Source organism: Gambusia affinis, linkage group LG11 (assembly GCF_019740435.1).
Source record: "Gambusia affinis linkage group LG11, SWU_Gaff_1.0, whole genome shotgun sequence".
NCBI classification, from domain to species: Eukaryota; Metazoa; Chordata; class Actinopteri; order Cyprinodontiformes; family Poeciliidae; genus Gambusia; species Gambusia affinis.
In genome coordinates this window covers 11862233-11883315 of record NC_057878.1, presented here as the reverse complement: position 1 = coordinate 11883315, position 21083 = coordinate 11862233, and the positions used below count along the sequence as shown (strand labels likewise).

Genomic DNA, 21083 nt, shown 5'->3' with positions numbered 1-21083 from the left:
TTGCGCATGCGCAGGTCGAGTACTAATGACAACAAAGTCACCTGTGACCTGCCGGGGACCCACATGACTCTATATAGTCACGTGGCACCCGGCAATCAATCCCTCAATCTCAATCGAGAAGCAGAGATTCCGAGGGACCAAGCACTCTGGCGGTCATCCGGGATTCATAGAACCGTAGTTACGGTAGTAACTTTCGTTCTATTTCATCCCTACTGACCGCCAGAGGCGGTGCTTCAAGCACTGGATGACTCATATCAACAAGGTCACGAGGAATCAGCAACATTCAAGGGACAATGACTACACCACCCACCCTAATGTGATGTAGAGGCATGCTGCTCCAGGATGCCTTGAAGCGGATGGGGTGCAGCCACATTCACCCTGTAGAACCAAGTAAAGGTACTAGGTGATTTCCAGGAGGCCGCATGGCATATAACATCCAAAGGCACCCCAGTCATGGCAGCAAACGATGTCGACATGCCCCTTGTAGAGTGGCACTTCACTCCTGCCGGCAGTGGCCGGTCCTGCAAGGCATAAGCCTTGGAGATCAAATCCACAACCCAGTGTGCAAGTCGCTGCTTAGAAAGTGCCTGAACTTTCCGTGAGCCAGCGTAGCAAACAAAAAAAGGCTATTCGTCTTTCGGAAGGATGGCGTGGCATTGATATATGCCTCAAGGGCACGAACAGGCCACAGTGGTTCAGAGGGGCTACCGGTGTCAAACCGGGCAAGATGGAGCGGCTGGGTACTGCCTGCCGCCAGTGACACCTTAGGAATAAATGCGACGTCAGACCACAGCGTAACGCCTGAGCCACCAGTATTCCACCGGCAGCAGGGCTCAGCTGTCGAGAGAGCCTGTAATTCCCCCACACGTTTTGCAGAAACCATAGCCAAAAGGAACACTGTCTGCAGTGAGAGCCACTTGAGGTCTGCCGATGCCAGGGGCTAAATTGGGAGGGACCGAAGAGCCTCAAGCACAAGAGAAAGGTCCCACGCCGGTGCCACAGGGCGGTTGGGTGGTCGCAAACGCCGAGCACCCCTTAAAAACAGCACAACGTCCTTGTCTCGGCCCACAGAACAACCATTCAGCCCGACATGCCAACAGGAATTGGCAGCCACACACACCTTCAAGGTAGACGGAGACCGTCCTTGATCCAGTAATGCCTGCAGGAAGGTCAGTATGTCAGAAACTGAACACTGCGCCAGGTCCCGCCCTCTATTACGGCACCAGGTCGCAAAGACCGTCCACTTGTTAGCATAGACAGCTCGCGTGGACGGCGCCCATGCATTAGCCATTGTATGCATTATGGACTCAGTGTATCTTGAGAAAGTGGACCCTGGCCTTGCAGGGGCCAAATCCAGAGCTGGAGCCGGTCCAGTTTGGGGTGCAAACTCTGATCCACCATCTGGGAAAGAAGATCACTCCTGGAGGGGAGACGCATTGGCGAGCTGGAGCGGAGCTCACACAGTAGAGGAAACCAAGTCCTCGCTGGCCAGTAGGGGGCCACCAGCAGAACCCTGTGCCCCTTCTGATGCACCCTGAGGAGAGTCTGAAAAAGTAGGCTGAATGGTGGAAAGGCATAAAGGAGAGTCCGGGGCCAGTCGTGTGCCAGAGCATCGTGGCCCAGAGGGCTGCTGTTGTACAATGAGAACCAAAGGGGACAGTGAAACGCGTCCCTTGAGGCAAAGAGGTCCTCCCAGCCAAAGACCTTCCAGATGCACTCCACTACCTCTCGGTGAAGCTTCAGTGCCTCCCGGAGATGTTCCACACCGAGGCAGGAGGGACACAAGTCATGCCCGTCGTCGGGCTGAAGTGGAACCAGACAGGTCGAGCAGCATAAATTATTCAGCAACATACTGCTGAAAGGCGTGATTAGCCCGCCAGCAACAAGAAGTCAACACGAGCAGAAAACGCTACTGGCGACTCCGTTGTAGGAAAACCCCCGTAGAGGTTCCAAACTCAGCGTGAGCAGAAACGCCACTAGCAAATCGATTATCAACCAAAGATGAACTCAGCACGAGCAGAGACGCCACTGGTGAGTCAGATAAATAACAGCAAAGTAGAATGGACTCAGCACGAGCAGAAAACGCTACTGGTGAGTGTAGATAAACAAACTGTAGAAGAACTCAACGCGAGCAGAAACGCTACTGGTGAGTGTAGATAAACAAACTGTAGAAGAACTCAACGCGAGCAGAAACGCTACTGGTGAGTGTAGATAAACAAACTGTAGAAGAACTCAACGCGAGCAGAAACGCTACTGGTGAGTGTAGATAAACAAACTGTAGAAGAACTCAACGCGAGCAGAAACGCTACTGGTGAGTGTAGATAAACAAACTGTAGAAGAACTCAACGCAAGCAGAAACGCTACTGGTAAGTTCAGGCAAATAAACTATAGAAGAACCCAACGCGAGCAGAAACGCTACTGGTGAGTTTAGGTAAACAACTCAACGCGAGCAGAGACGCTACGGGTGAGTTTAGAGAAACCAACTGAAAACGAACTCAGCGCGAGCAGAAACGCTACCGTTTGTTGTCATCAGGACTCGACCTGCGCATGCGCAAGAATGATCATTCAGTGCTTGAAGCACCGCCTCTGGCGGTCAGTAGGGATGAAATAGAACCACTTTACTGTTCAATCATATAAAAAGCTCACAAAAAAAAGAAAATTCACCACATTTTCTTAAGACTTTTATTTAAAAACATACATGGTATTTTTTCCAAAACTTCAAGCATATCTCTAACTGCTAAAGCCTGCACAGCATCCTTTTTCATAGTAAAACATATAGAGCTTAAATTGCTTTGGCAAAAAAAAGACAAAACACCAAAAAAACACTTGTTTAGAACTGAAAGCAAACACCAGAGTTGTACAAAAACATCATGATGGGGACAATTACAATTAAACAATTAAAGTGTCCTTCGTTAAAAATAAAATTCTGACAGCAATCCAAAGCCAAAAGAGAAGACACTGATTAGAATACAAAAATAAAAACCAGTACAAGAACAAACGGAGCAGAGTGTATTACAGGAAGTATAACGGGACAGAATGATTGCACGGTTTCAGCCAATGGAGCAGCAACCTCCTGAGGTCACAGAGTTAGACACACCCGAGACTGACGGGGATTTTTGACTGCAGTTCAGACACAGCATCACAATGAATCCTCTGTTTTCTTGTGACGAAACACCAAAGCACTGCAAGGTACTGTGACACAACGCTGCACAGTAACTACTGCCTGCAGCATCTTAGTTGAAAGAAACAAGTGAAAAGGGTTTGTGTACAAGTGGCATGATTGATTTTTTTGTTTTTTTGATATGCTGCTTTGAGAACAGAACATAATCTTCATTTAGTAACGGGTTAAATGAATACCACCAAAATAATAAATTCTCAATTCTCAGACGACTCATTGTTTGGTTTCTCTGGGTCCAATGCTTTTTTAGCTGAAATTAAAAAAAAAACTAAAAAAAAAAAATGTAAAAGGAGTGAAATTGTAGGCAATACCACAGTGGTATATAGATATCAGAGAATGATTACACGTCCTGGACATTTATGGCCTCCTGCGGCCAGCTGTAAGTATCCAGAGTGAAGGAGTCGTAGTCAGGACTGTAGATATGCGACAGAACAAACGCCTCCTTATCCTTGGGCTCAGGGTACACCGAAGCTATGTTGTTCTTGTATGCATAGTTGACGACCTGAAACAGGAACACAGGGCAGGGCGTTGAGATCAGTCATTTTGATTTGATCAACCAGGTGGAGATGTTTTCTGGCATCTCCTGGCCTGATCTCCAGCTCCCTCTGCTGGTTCTAGAAATCACTGCAGATGTTTCCTTCACAAAATTATTTTAATTATTTAAATGATTAGGACAAAGCACTGACAAATAAAAAGAAATAAGTTGTTTTACTTTTTTTTTCTATAAGTGAGTCTAATTTACACAATAAATTAGATTTTAAGAATGTTTATTGTGGGAATTATTTTCCCACTCGTAAGATGATGCAAAAACGAGTGGTTACTATATTTCACTCAAATTACAGGTCTTCTTACATCTCATTACCCCTACAATTAGTGTTAAAATACTGAAAAGTGTATTTATTTTAGTAATTTCATTGTAAAGTGTAGCTCATAGAAATTCATCCAAAATCACTTATTTGATATTTTATGCTTACAGCTAATAAAATCTAAAGTCCAACCAAATTTAGTTCCAGAGAAAATTTGAATATTCAATCAGACTGAATAAAAAAATACTTCTTAAGTTAGAAATTTTATTTTCTATAACATTTTTTATTAAAACTAATAAGGATCAATGGTATATTGATCTTTATTTAACATCTATTTGTGCCATGTTGCTTTAATGTTAGATATGCTTTGTCTTTTGGATAGGGAAAATATACAGGAGAGAGATAGTTAGGATTGGCTGGAGGTACATGTCATGAAGAGAAAATCTAATTACTAACATTATTTTTAGAACCCGCTAAGCTGGATAATAATATAGTCAAACTAATTTGTAAATCTTTCGGGAAGCTGCATGAGAAAACAGGTAATCGAAATATTGTTTACCATTAAATCTCTCACCTTCACTGCGATCTTGAAGGACACTTCTCTGATGGTGCTTAGAGGTGGATAGAGTCTTCCTTCGGCCAGGTTCTCTTCTGTCACCATGTCAGCTATCGCCTGACAGAGACAAACGGGCACAGCAGGTATGATGATCAGACGTGAGGTTTTTACTTGAAGGTTCAATCAGAGGGTTCGAGTTGAAAAGGAAAACGCAGAGATTCTGGGTTTGACGAAGCATAAAGAGATTCAGCAGAACCTGCTAAGCTTCTAGTTAGTACGTCTTTTCTTTCAGTGAGGAACGGACCTCTGCAGTGGTGAGGAAGATGTCTTCAGATATGTGGCGCACTCCACAGGCTATAACACCCAGGGCAACTCCGGGGAACACATAGGCGTTGTTTCCCTGACCGGGGAAGAAGGTGCGTCCGTCTGCCAGGGTCACTTTGTTAAATGGACTCCCGCTGGCAAAGATGCCTCTGCCCTGATCACAGACAGAGTGAGGGGAGGAAACATGACAGCCTTAAAAAAAACCCAGCAATAAATACTTTTGCATGGCCCTGAAATACATCAACTGCAATATGTGTGTGAAAATATGTTGCCTCTGTGAGTTTGTAGCACTGCTCTGCAGTACACTCAGCCTTGCTGGTGGGATTGCTCAGAGCAAAGATGATGGGCCTCTCGTTGAACGCCGCCATGTCTTTAATGATCTTCTCGGTGAACGCTCCTCCGATCGCAGCCACACCTTCAGCACAAAACACCAGTCAGGTTTCTGACAATGATAATGATGAATACAGGGTCTCTTCATTTCTAGGATTCTGGTTGGCAAAATATGTTAAAAATTAAAGCTAACAATTATATTTGATCATTTTGTCAGATAATTACTTTTGTACCATGTATTTTTTTTTGTCTTACGGCTGATTGTTGAAACTTGGATGAGATGTTAGAAATATTTGACAGCTCAATTTACATGCAGTTTGCAAATTTCAAACCACTGAGTACAGCGTCTAGGTTTTCGATGGTTCAGATTAAAGCGAAAGCAGTGAGTAAGCATTTTGCTGCTCTGGTGAGAAGAAATGCTACGTGGAAAAAGAGTCACCTCTCACAGACTTTCACTGAGTTTCCATAACTGGTTAGGAACAAAACAGATGTGGGTTACACAACTGGTGAAACAATGCGCTTAATTTTACCAGCGTTTCCAGTTATCTCACCAATAATGGCAGTGGGTTTGATGGTTTCCACCACCTCCTCCAGAGTCTTCAGGTGTGGATGTTCGTGAGCAAACTCAGCCTTCTCGTGGTTCAGATTGCCTCTTCCCTGCAGGAACAACAACTTTCTTTGTTTGATTTCAAACCTCATGGCGATTTACATACAGGAGCATGTGATTAGACATGCTACCTTCACAATAAGACCCTTTGAGTCAACCATCCAAATCCTCTTGGCAGCATCTTCTCTAGACACTCCCTCTTTAGCCATGGCCATCATAAGTAGGTGGGCGATACCCAAAGCAGCCTGGTCAGATAACAGCAACAACAGAGTTCATTCTGTAACAAAGTCTCCCCTTTAATGCTATTTTTAGATTTATCATCGTTTAGCTCGACTCGCCTCGCCTGCTCCCTGGAAAACAAAAGTGTGGTTCAACAGTTTGTCCTTTGTGATCCTCAGAGCAGCAAATACTCCAGCGACGGCTACAGATGCCGTGCCTGCAGAGAAAACGAATTTAATTATGAAGCAATATCTGCTTGTGACTCACTACATATCAGATGTATCAAACAAAACCATGCTTAATCACATAAAACCAACACAAAATAAAAGTGTGTTGAAGTGCGGAATGGAAAAATGTACAAAACTTCAATGGGTGCCAATTCTGCTTTTTCAAATGCCAACAAAACTGATTGCAATGGCAACACCGACGCCTGGGACTGACAAAATACCTTGGATGTCGTCGTTGAAGGTGCAGTAGCGATTCCTGTACTTGTTAAGGATACGAAAGGCGTTGCTGTTGGCGAAATCCTCAAACTGGATCAAGCAGTTCATCCCATACCTGCAGAGGAAATGCACCGTCAGCCAAGCATCAAGATTACTATTTAATTTTAGTAAATAATTGCTGATGGACTCACTTGTCCGTCACTGCCTGCATGAACTCGTCAATGAGCTCGTCATACTCCTTCCCTCTGATTCTCTTGTGCTTCAGGCCAATGTAAAGAGGATCGTCTAGAAGCGACTGGGCGAGAACACAACAGATATTTCTGACTTCCTGAATTGGTTTTAGAGTTAATCATGCCGATAAATGTGCGGTTCTGCAACAAGAAAAAAAAACAAAAAACATTCTAGCGCTCTTGCGCACTCACCTGGTTGTCGGTGCCGACGTCCAGCAGCACAGGGAGACACTGCTGAGGAGGAACGCCGCCGCACGCCGTGTAGAGAGCCAGCTTCCCAACAGGAATTCCCATCCCATAGCTGCCCAGGTCTCCCAGTCCTAGGATACGCTCTCCATCCGTCACCACTATGGCCTGGACCGACACCAAGCATTACTTCATATTTTTAATCACAAAATGACTACGTAGTTTTAAAGCACAACAGCAAATTAGCGTCTGATTCTCAGTCTTCTGCAGGGCCACTGATTTGCTTCGGTAGCATCTGGACTCACGTTGCTACCATTTAAAAATCTGTAACTTTGACTTGTCAAATTAAGAATGGAGCATCTAAGACAAAATGCAGAATCTTTACAAACCTTATTATTATTGTAAAAATTCCTAAAAATATTAGTTTTAGTGTTTGGTTTAGCATTTTAGACCCTCTTTAAAGCCTGACTGTAAAAACCAGACAGCAAAATCGTCTCCTTTTGGTTTTTTCAATATAAAACCAAAATCCAGAGAAGTTAAATGTTAAAATCAAGATGGCAAATCAAAGATGAAGCATGTCCATGTAGCAAATCAGTGTAAAAAAAAAAATCCACTGCCTTATTAGGCTTCATTAGACTTCTCAATCACAAAATACAAGAAGGAAAGTAGTCTGGAAGATCAAAACATTTGGCACACTCAATTTCCTTTTATCCATACTTATGCAGATCTGGAAAATCAAAGCTAATTCTACACAGTGCTCGATTTTCCCAGACTGTACAGGAACATGGCTAATGTGTGTTAACAGGTCAGTGCACGGTGTCCACCTTGATGTTGTCTACAGGCCAGGAGTTGAGCATGGTGGCAATGTGTCCCCGGTCATGGATGGTGATGAAGAGTCCTCTGCAAACACACGGGACGGCAGCATAAAATTAAATCGGTCATACAGACTAACATAAAGCATTTAAAAAGTCACAGATAAGTTAAAAATCAAGTAAAAACTATAAACACTGTAGTATAAAGTACAGCATAAACACATCCATTGTCTACAACCAGTAGGAACTAGAGAGACCGGATCATCAGAATAAATAAAGAGTAGAAAAAGTAAAAAGAAAAGTTTAATCATCACTGCTATACTGCAGAATAGAATCACACATTTATTTCTTTTGAATACTACGCAGCACTAGCAGGAACCAGCCTCACCGAGGCCTCCTGAAGGCGAGGCCGTACTGCTGACAGGCCAGGCCTACGGTGGGAGTGTACACGATGGGCATGAACTCCTCGATGTCAGAGGTCAACACCCGGTAGAACAGCTTCTCGTTCCTGTCCTGCAGAGTCATCAGTAGGATGTACCTGAAATGGAGAGATAAGCACAAAATGACAAATTTTTCTGTGTTAAAGTATATATTTTTAGAAATATCCCTTGAAGTTTCCCAAATTTTAACCTCAAACTTTGATGCATTTTACTGGGATTTATGTTAGAACACAAGGAGGGAAAAGGATAAATAAATAAATTAATATTTTCCATGCATTTGTTAGAGACAAGAGTAATTCTGAAGAATTCAATACAAATGAGTTAATCTGATACTTATAGCAGATCCAACACGTAGAATCCCTATAAAATACCTTAAAGGTTGTGGGTCTGAATACTTTCTAATGCTTTTGAAGGGATTTTTCTTATAATGTTCAAAGCAAATTCTCAACCAATTCTGAGCCTTTAATCCCAGAATAAATAAATCTTGAATCGCTTGATTAAAAAAAAACAAAAAAAACAAGCCGTAAGTGCAACAGCTGGAACATGCTAAAGAGGATTTTACTCAGCGAGCAGGACAGCGCAGCTGATTAAACATCTGCATCTGCAGTGTGATAATCTTGAACAACACTTTGCCAAGCTTTGCTGGGAGACTCACTTGTCCAGAGGGTTGGTTCGGGTTTCGTAGCTCCTCATGACACGCAGAACTTGAACATCCTGGGAGAGGAAGCAGGGGGGGATCAGGCCGTGGATGCCCAGCTGCATGCGCTCCTCCAGGGTGAACGCCATTCCCTGAAGGGTGGAACATCAATTATTATAAAGCACTGTAATCCCGGGGAAGAATCTGCACCGAGAAAAAGGCTTTAAAATAAATAAAGACGGCAGCAGATGTAGATCGCAGTGATTCATGCGTCTGTCATCAACCTCAGGGTGGAGTTATGACTCATCGTATTCACAGAAAAACAGAGGTCTCTCTTTTGTGGTCACATTTCCACTCCAGCGAAAGCAACATGTTGAAACTCAAGGGAGGAAACAACATGAGGCAAAGGGATTAGAAAGCAGCGATCGTATGCTGCTTCAGTCGGAAAGAAAGTTTAGGCAAAAGAGAAAAAAAAAAAACTTTAGAAGTTCCAAAAATCTCCAGCAGTCATTGGACAAGAGGCAGGGATCACCTTGGCAGGTCGGCGGTCTATCACAGGGAAACACACCCAGACACACACACGAGGGCAATTTAAAGAAGACAATTAATCTATGATGCAGATTTTTACAATGTGGGTATACACCTGAGTTACTTGTAGAGCATTACGTATATTAATTTAAAGTACATTTCTATTTGCTACATGCATTAACAGAATAAGCCTTATGGGCCAGGATTGTACTCAAAAACAAGACATTTCACACACTCAGCATACAGACACTGGGCATAAAAAAACTTCAGAAGAAATAATAATAAAAAAAAAAGGTTAACATTATGTTTGTACAGCCATTTCCCAATATATAAAAGAAACGAGGAAGAAAGGTTGTGGTTTATCATTTAAAAAAAAGCATAAGTTAGTATAAAAATGACCTTTATTGCACATGCCATTACTAATTACAATTGACCAATGCGTTGAGGCCTTCTTTTGCAGGTTTATTACCATTTGCATTGCCTCTTGTAAGATAATGTGTCTGATATGGAAGGACAGAGGTAATACCAATGTGTGAGCCGGTTGGGTAATTTATAAAAAACAAAACAAAAAAAAAAACCTTTACAGCTTTAATTCTGAAAAGGAACATTGTAAACTTGTAAAAGTAGTTTCCTCGAGTCCTGCATGCAGGCGACTTGAAAGGCATCTGAGTGGGGGTGTGAGTTTAATCTATTTATTCTGTCCAATGAAGTGAGGCCCTGCTCCCACTCCCCTCTATGCTCCACTTGTCTTTCATCCTCTCTCCCATTTCTCCCGCTAAAAACACAGAATACACTCCGACTTTGTTCCACAGTGCATTTATCATAAATGCATAATTTTCTTTGGAACCTATTCCAACATCAGACGAACTACAATGTTTCAAACTAAACAGGACTTGCTGTAGCCACGCAAGTGAAGGTCTCAGAAAGAAGACAATAGGACACTGGTTCCAGAACTGCAGAGTAAGAGAAAGTTATCTGGGAGGAAGCTTCCCTGGAAAATCCTCAAAGTAACTGCTTACACAGAAGGAAAACTTTCACAACTCTCACAGAGTAGTTTTAAAGTGGCGACTATTCCAGTGTTACGCATTTTTACGTGCAAACATAATATCTGTCCAGCTGGACAGTCTCACAGCAGCAGATGCTCCACACCAGACACTGACATTCCCCAAAATGCTAAAACTCACAAAGATAAGACAGAAGAAAGAAATACTGTGCAGCCTTACTGTTAGCTGTTTGCGGAAACTGTTTAATTAATTCTGGAGGTAATTGGTTGCACTGGATGTTATTCAGAAGAGTCAGACTAAAAAGACACGCTTTCTTTTAATGCTAAAAGAAAGTGTGTTTTATTTCATGTTAATGTAACACATGGAGAAAATGAAGAGAAAAAAAAAAAAGAAAAAATGTGTTTGATTTTAAATTAACCAGGAGCCACACCTCCTCCCTGCTGCTGTAACGCTACAAACTATAATAAAGTTTTGCAGCCTCTAAAGTGAAGACAATAAATATCTGGACATGTTTGAAATTACTGGAATCCTGTTAGCAGAAAGTATCTCACTGAAGTGGAGCTCTGCTTGGAGTCTCACCACTTTGCAAGGCACAGAGGGAAAATCTCTTTTTGTGCCGAAGTGTGACTGCATTTCCTGACTGTTTGCACTTAAATGAACCTGTTAGGATGTGACTGCTGAGTCAGCATGGAGAGAAGAGAGAACTGAGAGCGACCTCTGAACATCTACAATCTAAGCAATAAACTCATCTTGAGCCTCTGAAGGAATCCTGGTGTCTTCAGGGGCCAGAACAATTTAGACAAAAGCATGAACAAACTATGGTGACTGGTGGGGTAAAGGAAAATCCAGGAATACCACAGACAATGTTCTTTGAGGAAATTTTGATTATTTTCATTCAAACAGAACAGAGGAGGAATAGGGGTGCGATTCTTGTTCTGTGTTGACTGCTAAATAATTAGCAGAGAATATAAAAAGTGCTAAATACTAACATCACTCATGAAGCCAAACTTTCTGGCCTTTTACTATGTTTATATACATGCCAACATCATAGCACTTTCTCTGCAGGACGTTATGTTGACTGTACAAACATTTAGCTTAATGTAGTGAGAGTTGAGTTTCTGAAGCACCTTTATGCATCCATTTACATTTTCCTCACAACTACAACCTTAAAAAGCACATTCGCCTGTCACATTTGAGTTAAAAAAGGTTTAAGGTTGACAAGAAGTTAGAAAATATCACTTGATAATTATGTGTTATTAAAAGATTGGAAGATTAATACCTGAACACCAATTATAAAGTCTTAATTAAAAAGACTTTAAAAAATAAGTAACGCTTTAGCCTAGTGGGGGGACAAGTAAATAATACACTGGGGGAAACCCTGGGTTATATATGCTATATAAAGTAAACAGGTTCACACCGGCAGATAAATAAACCAACCTTGTTCAGGTGGGGGTTCCTGGTGATGTCGTAGCCCCGCTTCTTGGTGTACACGCTGCCCTTCTGGTTGGTCCCAGAGTGGCAGACCCGGACAGTCTGGAGAGCGGCCCTGTCGGCCTGAGCTCCCCCAGTGGAGCGACCCGGAGGGGCGACCAGCACCCTCATCCCGCCCGCAGCTGCGCGTCTGCACAGAGACAAAGCGGCTTTTCCTGGGAGGGAGTTCATGCTGCCTGTGGACACCGAGAATACAAAAAAAACCCAACTCAGTGGAACATGACACATTACAGTACGCCGGGGGGACATGCAACCCCGGGATGCCAAACATACCGTGACTTATACAAGTTCAGCTTCTCCGTAAACAACCGGCTTCAAGCGCTAAACCATTAGCTTCAAGCTGAGTCATTTATAAAGACAACAGGAATCACAGTCCTCTGCACTATGCTGTGTTTCTCTGGACATAATCCCACTATAATAAAGATTAAACAAGTAGCCGAATGGTTAAACTCTTTTATATAAGAAGCTAGCTGCGGTTAGCACATGCGCCTCTCCAACAAGCACGGTTTTCTATGCAGATGAACCAGCTAAAACCAGCAAACTCAGAGCTGTTAGTCAGTGGGCCTCACCTGAAAACTGCGGGAATATGATGAGCACCCGGCTTAATTGATCAGAGGAAAAGCTCCTCTGGCCCTACGGCTACCGATAGAACTGTTTAACCAGAGGAAGGAGGCTCGACAGCTGATGCAGGATCTCCTGACATTGGGCGGCTTCACTTCCGTGTCCAGTTTAGCCCGCCTCTCTAAGCCGCGCATCAGCCAATGAGAGACCCGCTCTGCGAGGAAAGAAGCCCCGCCCTCAGCACGGCTGCTCTGTGGACATCTTCAGCATCTGCGCCAACTTTCACTGGCGCTCTTGTCTAATCTCACGATAACGACGGCCTTTAGACGCCTTCTAGTCATTCATGTTCTGTAAACTTGCAGCATGAAGTATGCTACTGACTGTAACTAAATACAAGTTAATTTTATCGCACTGCTTACAAGTATAGCGGATTCTACCACTGGAACTACCGAATAAATTTAAACTCTTTGTCCGCCTAATAAACCTTTTATAAATATAAATAAGGCTAAAAACTTTTGGAAACCATAGATCTGCCTTTACCGGTGCAAAGATTGGTGCAGCTGAGGTAAACCGAAGTAAATTTACCGACGTTTTAGTAAAATAAATACATACTGAGGGGTTTTGCCTTTGGCACAATCTACAAAAGTGAGAATTTTCCTGTTTCAGCTTCTTAAACTTTTGTCTAAAATTGCTTGATTTTTTTCTTTATTCCCACCTTTTGTTTAAGACTGACATTGAAAAGTATCTTTAAGTGGAAAAATACTAAACAATCTCCAAGCAGAAATTTAAAACAAAGTTACCAATTTTTTTTTCAATCTTAATTTTTTGTGGAAATTTGCAACTTTTTTGTATATATATAAAAAATACATTTATTTTACATTTACTCAGCAATTTTGTCCCACGTGCCAAAAGTTTTGGATATTCCTGGCCTAATAGATCAAATACACGCCATTGGTGACTCAAAACAGTTCATTAAGCTTACACAGTCATTAAAAATCCAAACAGCAATCTTCACCAATCAAAGATATCCTACACTGTTCTGTATTCATATGTAACCAGGAAGCTGTCAGTTTTATGAAATAAGAACTTCAAAACATGAGAAATGGCATGAGGGAAATATGATTTTGTCTCTGATGAATCTCGTGTGTTAATTTGGAAATACGTGTAAACAAATAAATAAAATGCAACTGCAGCTAAAGATTAAAGTTTTTTATAGATCATTACCATGGTGATATTCACTCTTTTTTTGTTGATGTAAGGCCTATCATTTTATGGATTATAAGCAGACACTAAATAATAAGCTTTGCTCCCCTTTTTGTCAAATAGATTCACATAAGAGCCAATGAAAATCTCCAATCAACCTGTGGTGAATTTCTCTGCATCTCCAGGAGTATTTGAGCACATTAAGGACCAAAGTCACTCTGGTTGTATCTAAACAATGTTTATTAAAAAAAACAAACATACTAACATTATTTATACACAACACTACTTTTCTATCACAAAAAATGGTTAAGTAAGATCACATTTATCCAGTATTTCAGTGTCGACAGTGATTTCAAAACTATTCATTCATTTCAAAGTACTAGTCAGTGCTTTCTGCTTCAGCTGTTCTATTAGAGAGAAAAACTAAATGTTTAAATATTACAATAATTATGCAAAAATAAAATAATGCAGAAACAAATCAATACACAATACTTCATGTGTTAGGTGAAACTAAGTCTACATCAACCTAAAGGAATGTTTTCCATCACCAAGGAAAAACACACAAAATGTGGAATGACAGATTCACATAAAAACAAATAACAATAGAAATGAACAGGATTTATTACATTGCTGAAATACAATAGATGTGCAGTTCAAAGATATGCACATATATTACATGTATGTGCATATTTTTACAGTCCTAAATGCTTTAGGTCTGTAAAACAACATTTCAGTTTATTAACCAGTTACAAACTTCTTAATTGGAAGCAGTCAGGGGAATATAAGAGAAATGTTTCAGATGACTACGCTGGTACTGCTATGGGAGCCTCTATCCTATGAGAGAGAAAAAAACGTGAAAAAAAGTTAAGGCTAGAGTCTAAGCAAGAGATGCTATGATTACCACATCCAAAAACAGACAGAAACAACAACAAAAAAGCACCAAAGAAGAGGAAGAAACCAAAGCCATGCAAGAACACGAGAAAGAGCTTTGCACATCTATTTGTTGTACCCACCTGGTGCCACTTGGGGGCAGTGTGAAAGGTCTGCGGAACAGTTGGAGCTGAATCTTCCTAATGTGCCAATTTTCTTTAATTCCATCAAAAAGGGATCAGAAAAGGTTTCAGATGATGCCCTTATACCATCACCTGAAGCAATGGGAAGTTCTGCAACAAAGCCACAATCTGCGACTCTACAAGACTAAAGGATCTGAGTGTAATGTTCCCACAAATTAGCGATCAAGAACACAGACTGATTCTTTTTGCCACAGAGTGACACAAGATTTGTACCAGCCAGATTTTAAAGAGTAATTTTTTTCCTATGTTTCCAGCTTAAAAAAATGATAAGATGAAGCATTTACTCCAATTACCTTTTTTTATATATCTTTCAGTTTCTCCGCAGCAAATTCTCACAAGATCTGGCAAAACACACTGTATGTTAATATTGTGTGCATGTAATATTGGTTCATTTCTGTTTTATCATTCACTTATTTGAATATTGCTATATACCCAATATACTTCATGCTCACACTTATGAGATAAGATATTGCTACTGCAGGTTCTAAAGGTCGTCATACTTTGAAGCAGGTTTCAAAGTACAAAGAAAGAAACATTTCCTCAAAGTGGAACTAAGCTGAGTATTAAATTGATCTTTCAGGTTGTTTGTGACTCTGCTGTAAAATGGCGGACTGTTTTCAAAACCACAACACACACAGGTTAAAGAAGCAAGAAAGAGGTAAAGGCTGAAAACTAAAGGTAGTAGAACACGATGATAAAACAGGTTAAATTTTAACACACTGATGGTTCAGTGTGTGTGTCAGCAGAAGGGGAAGCTCTTACAGAAAGATGGCTGTAGTTCCTGCGACCAGGCTGCACCTCACTGGCGTAGTAGCTGGGTGGTTTCTCGGGCCAGTCCTTTCCTTTGCGTCCTTTTTTCTGGCTGCTGCCCTCATCTGAGCTCCAGGATCCTTTGTGGTGCGTAGGAGGGGAGTAGCTCCTCTCCCTCCTTGCCGATCTGGTATGCAGCTCCTCCATTAAGTCATCGCGGCTTCGGGCACGCGGCCTGGACCCTCTCTTCCTCTTCCCGGACGAACTGCCCCTCTCGTTCCTTGAACTCCTGTGCGTTGCTCTTCCTCGCCGGTTGTCCCAGTCTGAATCGTCGCTGTACTCGCGCAGTATCCCCTGCCTTGGTAGAAGGTCCTCTCTGGTTCTGTACCCACGGTTGTCTCCCCGTTGGCCCCTTCCTGATCGGTTAGTACTCCCACTAGAGTGACTGGACAATCTCGGATACCCCCCGGCCCCATCTCCAGCAGGATCCCTGCGGGAGGAGAAGCTAGGAACTCGCTGGATGATGGGAGGCAGAGTGATCACCCTTCTTTCCACCCCTCTCACCCCCATATCATCCAGCGCCGACAACATGCTGGGTGGGCCGGGGGCGTAGGGCACAGCTGGAGGAGAGGGTTGGGGCTGTAATGGGGCCATGTTTCGGACAGCATGTGGCGCCATTTGAGGGGGTCCCACATCCAGCCCTCTCACCTGGTTCTCCAGGTAGTCCAGCATTGGGTTGGCACTTTGATTACTGCTACGCAGGCTGCCATTCACTACATATTGAGCATGCAAAGGGGAGTACTGCTGCTGTGGGGCCATGGTTCCCAAAGGGATGGGAGTCATGGAGATGTTTTGTTTGGTTGGGTAATCTGACACTGAGGCTAGGAATAAACAAGACACAAAAAAAAAAGATAAAGACAAAATAAAAACTTCAAGTTTATAGAAAATGATGCTAAATGTACTAAGGCACAACATAAATATGTAATGGGTTTGTTAGAAGTCCTTATAAGCGCAAGAACTGGTTTTCTTGTACTTTGGTTTTCAAACCAAATAAACACACCCTGAGAAAAGAAACAAATCATTCACTAAATAAATCTTTTCATGCTTTTGTCTGACCGATGCTCACCTGAGTAGAGCAGGGGAACACCCTGGGAGGAGGTGTTGCTGACGTTTGCGTAAACAGGCTGACCGTACATCCAGGGAGCCATGGCTTTCTGAGCTTGTTTCAGCATCCGATGCTGCATCACGGCTACAATCACAGCAAAGACCAGAAACGCTTCAGTGGCACAAAGTATCACCGAGTTGGTTTATTTAATCAGAATCTGCAAGTTAATAATAATTTCCAATATTTTTAACCTGAAAGTGCATTCAAAGCAAGATAAAGATCATACTTTGATATCATGAAATTTTAAAGACTATGAAGGAACACTGAAGTGCAGCTCTTTGCGGCATTAGCTTTTTTCTAGAATTTTTTTTTCAAAATCAGAATCTGTAAAAGTGTTTCTGCCACAGAAACCTCCCTCTGCCTCCGTGACATGAAGACATCATCAGTACCTTTTTCAGGGCAACAGCAGGTCTGCGGGCAGCAGGGGCAGCGGACATAGCAGCAGCACTTTTGCGGGCAGCACTGACAGCAGCATATGCAGAAGAGCATGACGAGCAACAGAGCGCCGATGATGATAAATAGCACAGTCAGCCAGTCTGAAGCAAGAAAATCATTTTTATTAGTTCCTAGGTTTGCGGGCTTTGATCTCTGTGAATGTTAAAAAACAGTAGCAGAAACTGAAGAAACCCACGGTACACGATGAGTCTGACTTCTCGATCCGAGTCGCCTGTGGTGTCACCTGGAGCATCGATACTGCAGTAATACATGCCGTTATCCCACCACATCACCTCATTTATCACCAAGTCAGCCTCTGTTGAGAGAAAGTTCTGTTTAAATCCCCCGACGTTGGGTATTTGCTATAACGCACTAATTAAGATATGCTCTCTTAAAAAAGCTAGAGAATACAATCCTTCAACACTGGAGTAACAGCCAGGAGAAGAAAAGGACAGTATGCATGTTAACCGTCCCAGGACAACAAAGAAATTATACTGGGATCAAACTTACTGTTCTGGATTGTGATTTTACGATTCCTGTACTCTGACCCCAGCGTTGCCTCATTAGTGCCTCTCTTCTGGATGACGGTCCGAACTGTGCGCTGCCTGTCTGGACAGTCATTGGCAGGATCCTGACCCAACTGGAGAGCCGCCTGATAAGCTTCAAATACAAAGTAGAGCAGAGCATCAGGCTTACCGTTTTGGTTCAGGGTAAGTGCCCAATAAAGCAGCCAAGATGTTTTTTCTTTGTGTTGCAGAATTAGTTTGTACAATATCTTTTGTAGCTGTATTTTACATGTATTTTGCTAATTTTACAGCATGTGCTAGTCATACAGAGGCTTTGAGACCTGAAGTAAGAATTCATTCATCTCTTTGCAGCAAATGTATCGTTATAATAATAGAATATAACAAAAACTCTGAACTGCTGCTGGTTCTTTCCATCCTCCTCATTGAGTGTAATAACAGGGCTCGTCTTTGACAGCTGGACAAAATAGCACAATACAACTTTATGCGGTCAACCAGCAACTAGCCTATGTGCGATTTGGAGGTGAGCGCACCTCTCACTGTGACTGCCTGCTTGTATAAACCTTATTTACTTGGTGAAACAACCAGCATGAAATGATTAAATACACAATGTCACTCATCTTAGTGAACCCACTGTGTATTTTTGATGCATCCTTGTAGACCTCTTTAAAGACACACTTTCTGGCTATTTTTCCAATGTCTTTGTGAAGTGTGAATCTGGTTCTGCATGTTCTGTTCACAAGTAGGGTGCACCGAACCTAACTGAACTCTTTTAGGAAGGACTGACGATGCATTCAGAACTTCCTCCAAAGTTTATTTAGTCATTTCAATGAAAAAATAATCAAATATCTAATTGCAGAGCCTAAATTGATCCTATTGAGCCCTTCCCATTCATCGACAGCCCCACCTGTGGAGTAGTACTCCAGAACTGGGTCTTTACAGAACGACTTGAATCTCCACGTGACGAGGACCTCCTGGGGGTTGGCCGATGTTGTGTAGTCGCAGCGGATTGTCACCCAAGCAAACAGCGTTGTTGTTCTCTCAACCTCTGGAACGACCACCTGAATGGACAGCAGCTCTGGTGCAAAGACAAGGAACAATGACACGAGTCAGGTTATTTAAGTGACAGCAGCATAACTCTGTGGTTAAATGCAGGAATCTGACCAGACTGGTTAACGGTTTACAACAAGTAGACTGTGTCATCACCTGTAGTCACAGTTATCAGTCATTAACTGCAAACTGTATGTCCTCATGGCGGGAAGCCATTGCTAATGAATAAAATTATGATCTACGATTGCTGGAAAATGTAAACACTTTGTACCTGTGACTGTTGTCCGATGTTTATGAGCTTTTGCTTCTCATAATTTAACGATATTTGAAATCCTTAAGCTTTGACGATCAGATACAGTCATAATGTATTATTTACTTAATATAAAACAATACATATGAAAAAAAACAGGATTGATTGATTGAGCTTTACCTAATTTTACAAACATTTGCACACTCTATCCAAGTATGAAAAATATTCTATTGATTATCTTTAGTCTAACACAGTGTTTGATTTTACAGTTTAAATATATTGAGCTTCAAACATAGAGAGAAATCTAACTAGCAAGGCTCTCCAAAAATGTCAACGACCTCTACACAACCTTTAATACACATTACAAAAATATATCAAATCAAAATTTATTTGTATAGCACGTTCAATGTGCTTTAAGTAATAAAAACAGAAAATTACAAAGTTATAAAGAAAATACCATACAGTCGTCAATTGAACAGACATTATCTTTTGATGAGCCCCCTCACCAAAATAATATCAGATATGTTGGTTAATGTTTCTTTTATTGTGGTTCAAAGGCAACTCTAAACCGGTGGGTTTTTAATCTTTATTTAAAGGAACAGACGTATGCTAATCTGTTCCAGGCAAAGAAAATTAAATCAACATAGACAATTATTATAATTATTGCCGTTATTGTAATAATAATATGGTCCAAAGTTCAAACAAAAGTCAATAGCCAACACTAGGAAAATCTTGTGTGTTTCACAGAAAAAACCCCCAATCTAAATCAAACTGTCATGCTAATCTTATGGATAGTGTTATAGCCAACATTAAGAACATTACCATCCTCTGCACCAGACTAGCTTTAAATAATTACATTTATTTAACAAAAATGATCATGAAACAAGAAACACGATTAGAAATGTTCTTTGAAACAGAAAAGCTGACACAAATCCAATCCCTACAAGGGGTAAGAAGGCATTTAAATCGCTTTTGTTAACAGCGTCTTTGATAAATGATCTAACTCCTTTGTGTGGTTGCAGAAACTATACTCTTGATGTTGGGAGTTTCTTGTGTACAAGGAAAACTAGGCCCCGCAGATAAGTGACATCACTCGGCCTTGTCCTGTTTACACCTGTAGATTATTAACTTGCCACCATTGTTTATTACTGACGACGATTTGCCCAATGTTTCTTAGTTTGTTACTGAATGCCTCACTACAAATGATACAACAGTAACACAGAATCACAGGTGAACGTTCAGGCAGAAAGTGTTGATCCTGGGAGAGTTAAAACCTCACCTGTTGGCAAGTGAAGCAGCAGAAACACCACCAGTATCATATTTCTCATCTCGGTGCTCTGTATCCTTCCGCGGAAACTTCACTTGTTGCTCTTGTTAACCGAAAATCTTGTAGAAACCCGGAGTACTGGTAGAAAAAAGTCATGTACTCGCTGTTCTGCATAATCACCGGGTTTCCACCAAAGGCAACATGTTGCAAGCGTTGTTTATCTCCCTGAAGATGTTTCAGAAGTAGTTCAGAAGAACTTCCAGTGGAAAGGCGGAGGCTGATCATCCCCTCCCCCACTTAGCTACAGGTGACATCACTGGCCCCGCCCACTGTGACAGGTGCAGGGAGACACGATGGAGAATATTGAATTGACCTGAATTTGCAGAATTTGCCCCCTTATAGATTTCCTCTGTTTGTGCTTTTTTTCCCACTGAAACATATCGTCAAAGAAATTCTAATATCGCTTTGAAATGTAATATTTCAATTATTAAGGAAAAAAACTCCCCAAACCGCCATCTGTGTGAAAAAGTTATTGCCCCCCTAAATCTGTGATTGTGTCACAATTGTTAACATAATGTTTGTTTGTTTTAATTCAAACCAAACCATTTTTCAGAGAAACAAAAGTTGGTCTCTCTTTTAGAAGGTATCGTATCTGCCTCCTTCGTTGTGGTTTGAATCAGCAAGATTGAAGTAGTCCATCAACAACAGTCTGCAGTGTTGCTGTGAGTTTCCATTAAACAAGAATGCATTCATCACGTGAATGCTGACATCCTCTTCATGAAGAAGAGGGATTTGTTTTCCTCACAGCTCCTGACTGTGGAGCTTCCTCTCAGGATGCAAAGAGTTGCAGCTGCCAGGATTCTCACGTCTTGCAGGGGACATGGAGCCTCTTCCAGCTTTCCAGCACAGACACAGCACAGACCGGCCTGTGCTGAAGTACTCTTCACTTCTCACACAAGTGTTTCTCAATACTCTAAGAAATGAAGCAGAGATGAAAAGCTCTGCTCTCTGCAG

General features: G+C 41.8%; 2 protein-coding genes across 5 annotated transcripts; both read right to left on the bottom strand.

The window, feature by feature from the left end:
- Positions 1 to 2666: 2666 nt before the first annotated feature.
- On the bottom strand, positions 2667 to 12525 carry me3 (malic enzyme 3, NADP(+)-dependent, mitochondrial). Of its 2 annotated transcripts, none has more exons than XM_044130892.1 (15): positions 12361 to 12525; positions 11738 to 11967; positions 8787 to 8920; positions 8080 to 8229; positions 7704 to 7779; positions 6886 to 7047; positions 6655 to 6758; positions 6469 to 6578; positions 6140 to 6237; positions 5933 to 6046; positions 5746 to 5851; positions 5137 to 5279; positions 4845 to 5018; positions 4559 to 4657; positions 2667 to 3680 (listed from the first exon to the last, which is right to left on the bottom strand). In XM_044130892.1, the coding sequence occupies exons 2-15, from the start codon at positions 11960 to 11962 to the stop codon at positions 3519 to 3521; spliced, it is 1857 nt and encodes a 618-aa protein (XP_043986827.1). In that variant the 5' UTR covers positions 11963 to 11967; positions 12361 to 12525; the 3' UTR covers positions 2667 to 3518. The 2 variants fall into 2 exon arrangements, with proteins under 2 accessions (XP_043986827.1, XP_043986828.1); XM_044130893.1 differs by having other exon boundaries at positions 12065 to 12371.
- A 1252-nt stretch (positions 12526 to 13777) lies between these two features.
- ildr1b (immunoglobulin-like domain containing receptor 1b) lies at positions 13778 to 20403 on the bottom strand. Of its 3 annotated transcripts, XR_006372074.1 has the most exons (9): positions 20082 to 20367; positions 18410 to 18580; positions 17489 to 17638; positions 17175 to 17294; positions 16933 to 17079; positions 16505 to 16627; positions 15391 to 16259; positions 14569 to 14969; positions 14321 to 14389 (listed from the first exon to the last, which is right to left on the bottom strand). XR_006372074.1 is itself a non-coding variant. In XM_044131356.1 (8 exons), the coding sequence occupies exons 1-8, from the start codon at positions 20128 to 20130 to the stop codon at positions 14351 to 14353; spliced, it is 1668 nt and encodes a 555-aa protein (XP_043987291.1). In that variant the 5' UTR covers positions 20131 to 20403; the 3' UTR covers positions 13778 to 14350. The 3 variants fall into 3 exon arrangements, 2 of the variants coding, with proteins under 2 accessions (XP_043987291.1, XP_043987290.1); XM_044131356.1 differs by lacking the exon at positions 14569 to 14969 and having other exon boundaries at positions 13778 to 14389; positions 20082 to 20403; XM_044131355.1 differs by lacking the exons at positions 14321 to 14389; positions 14569 to 14969 and having other exon boundaries at positions 14996 to 16259; positions 20082 to 20403.
- Between the last annotated feature and the right edge of the window lie 680 nt (positions 20404 to 21083).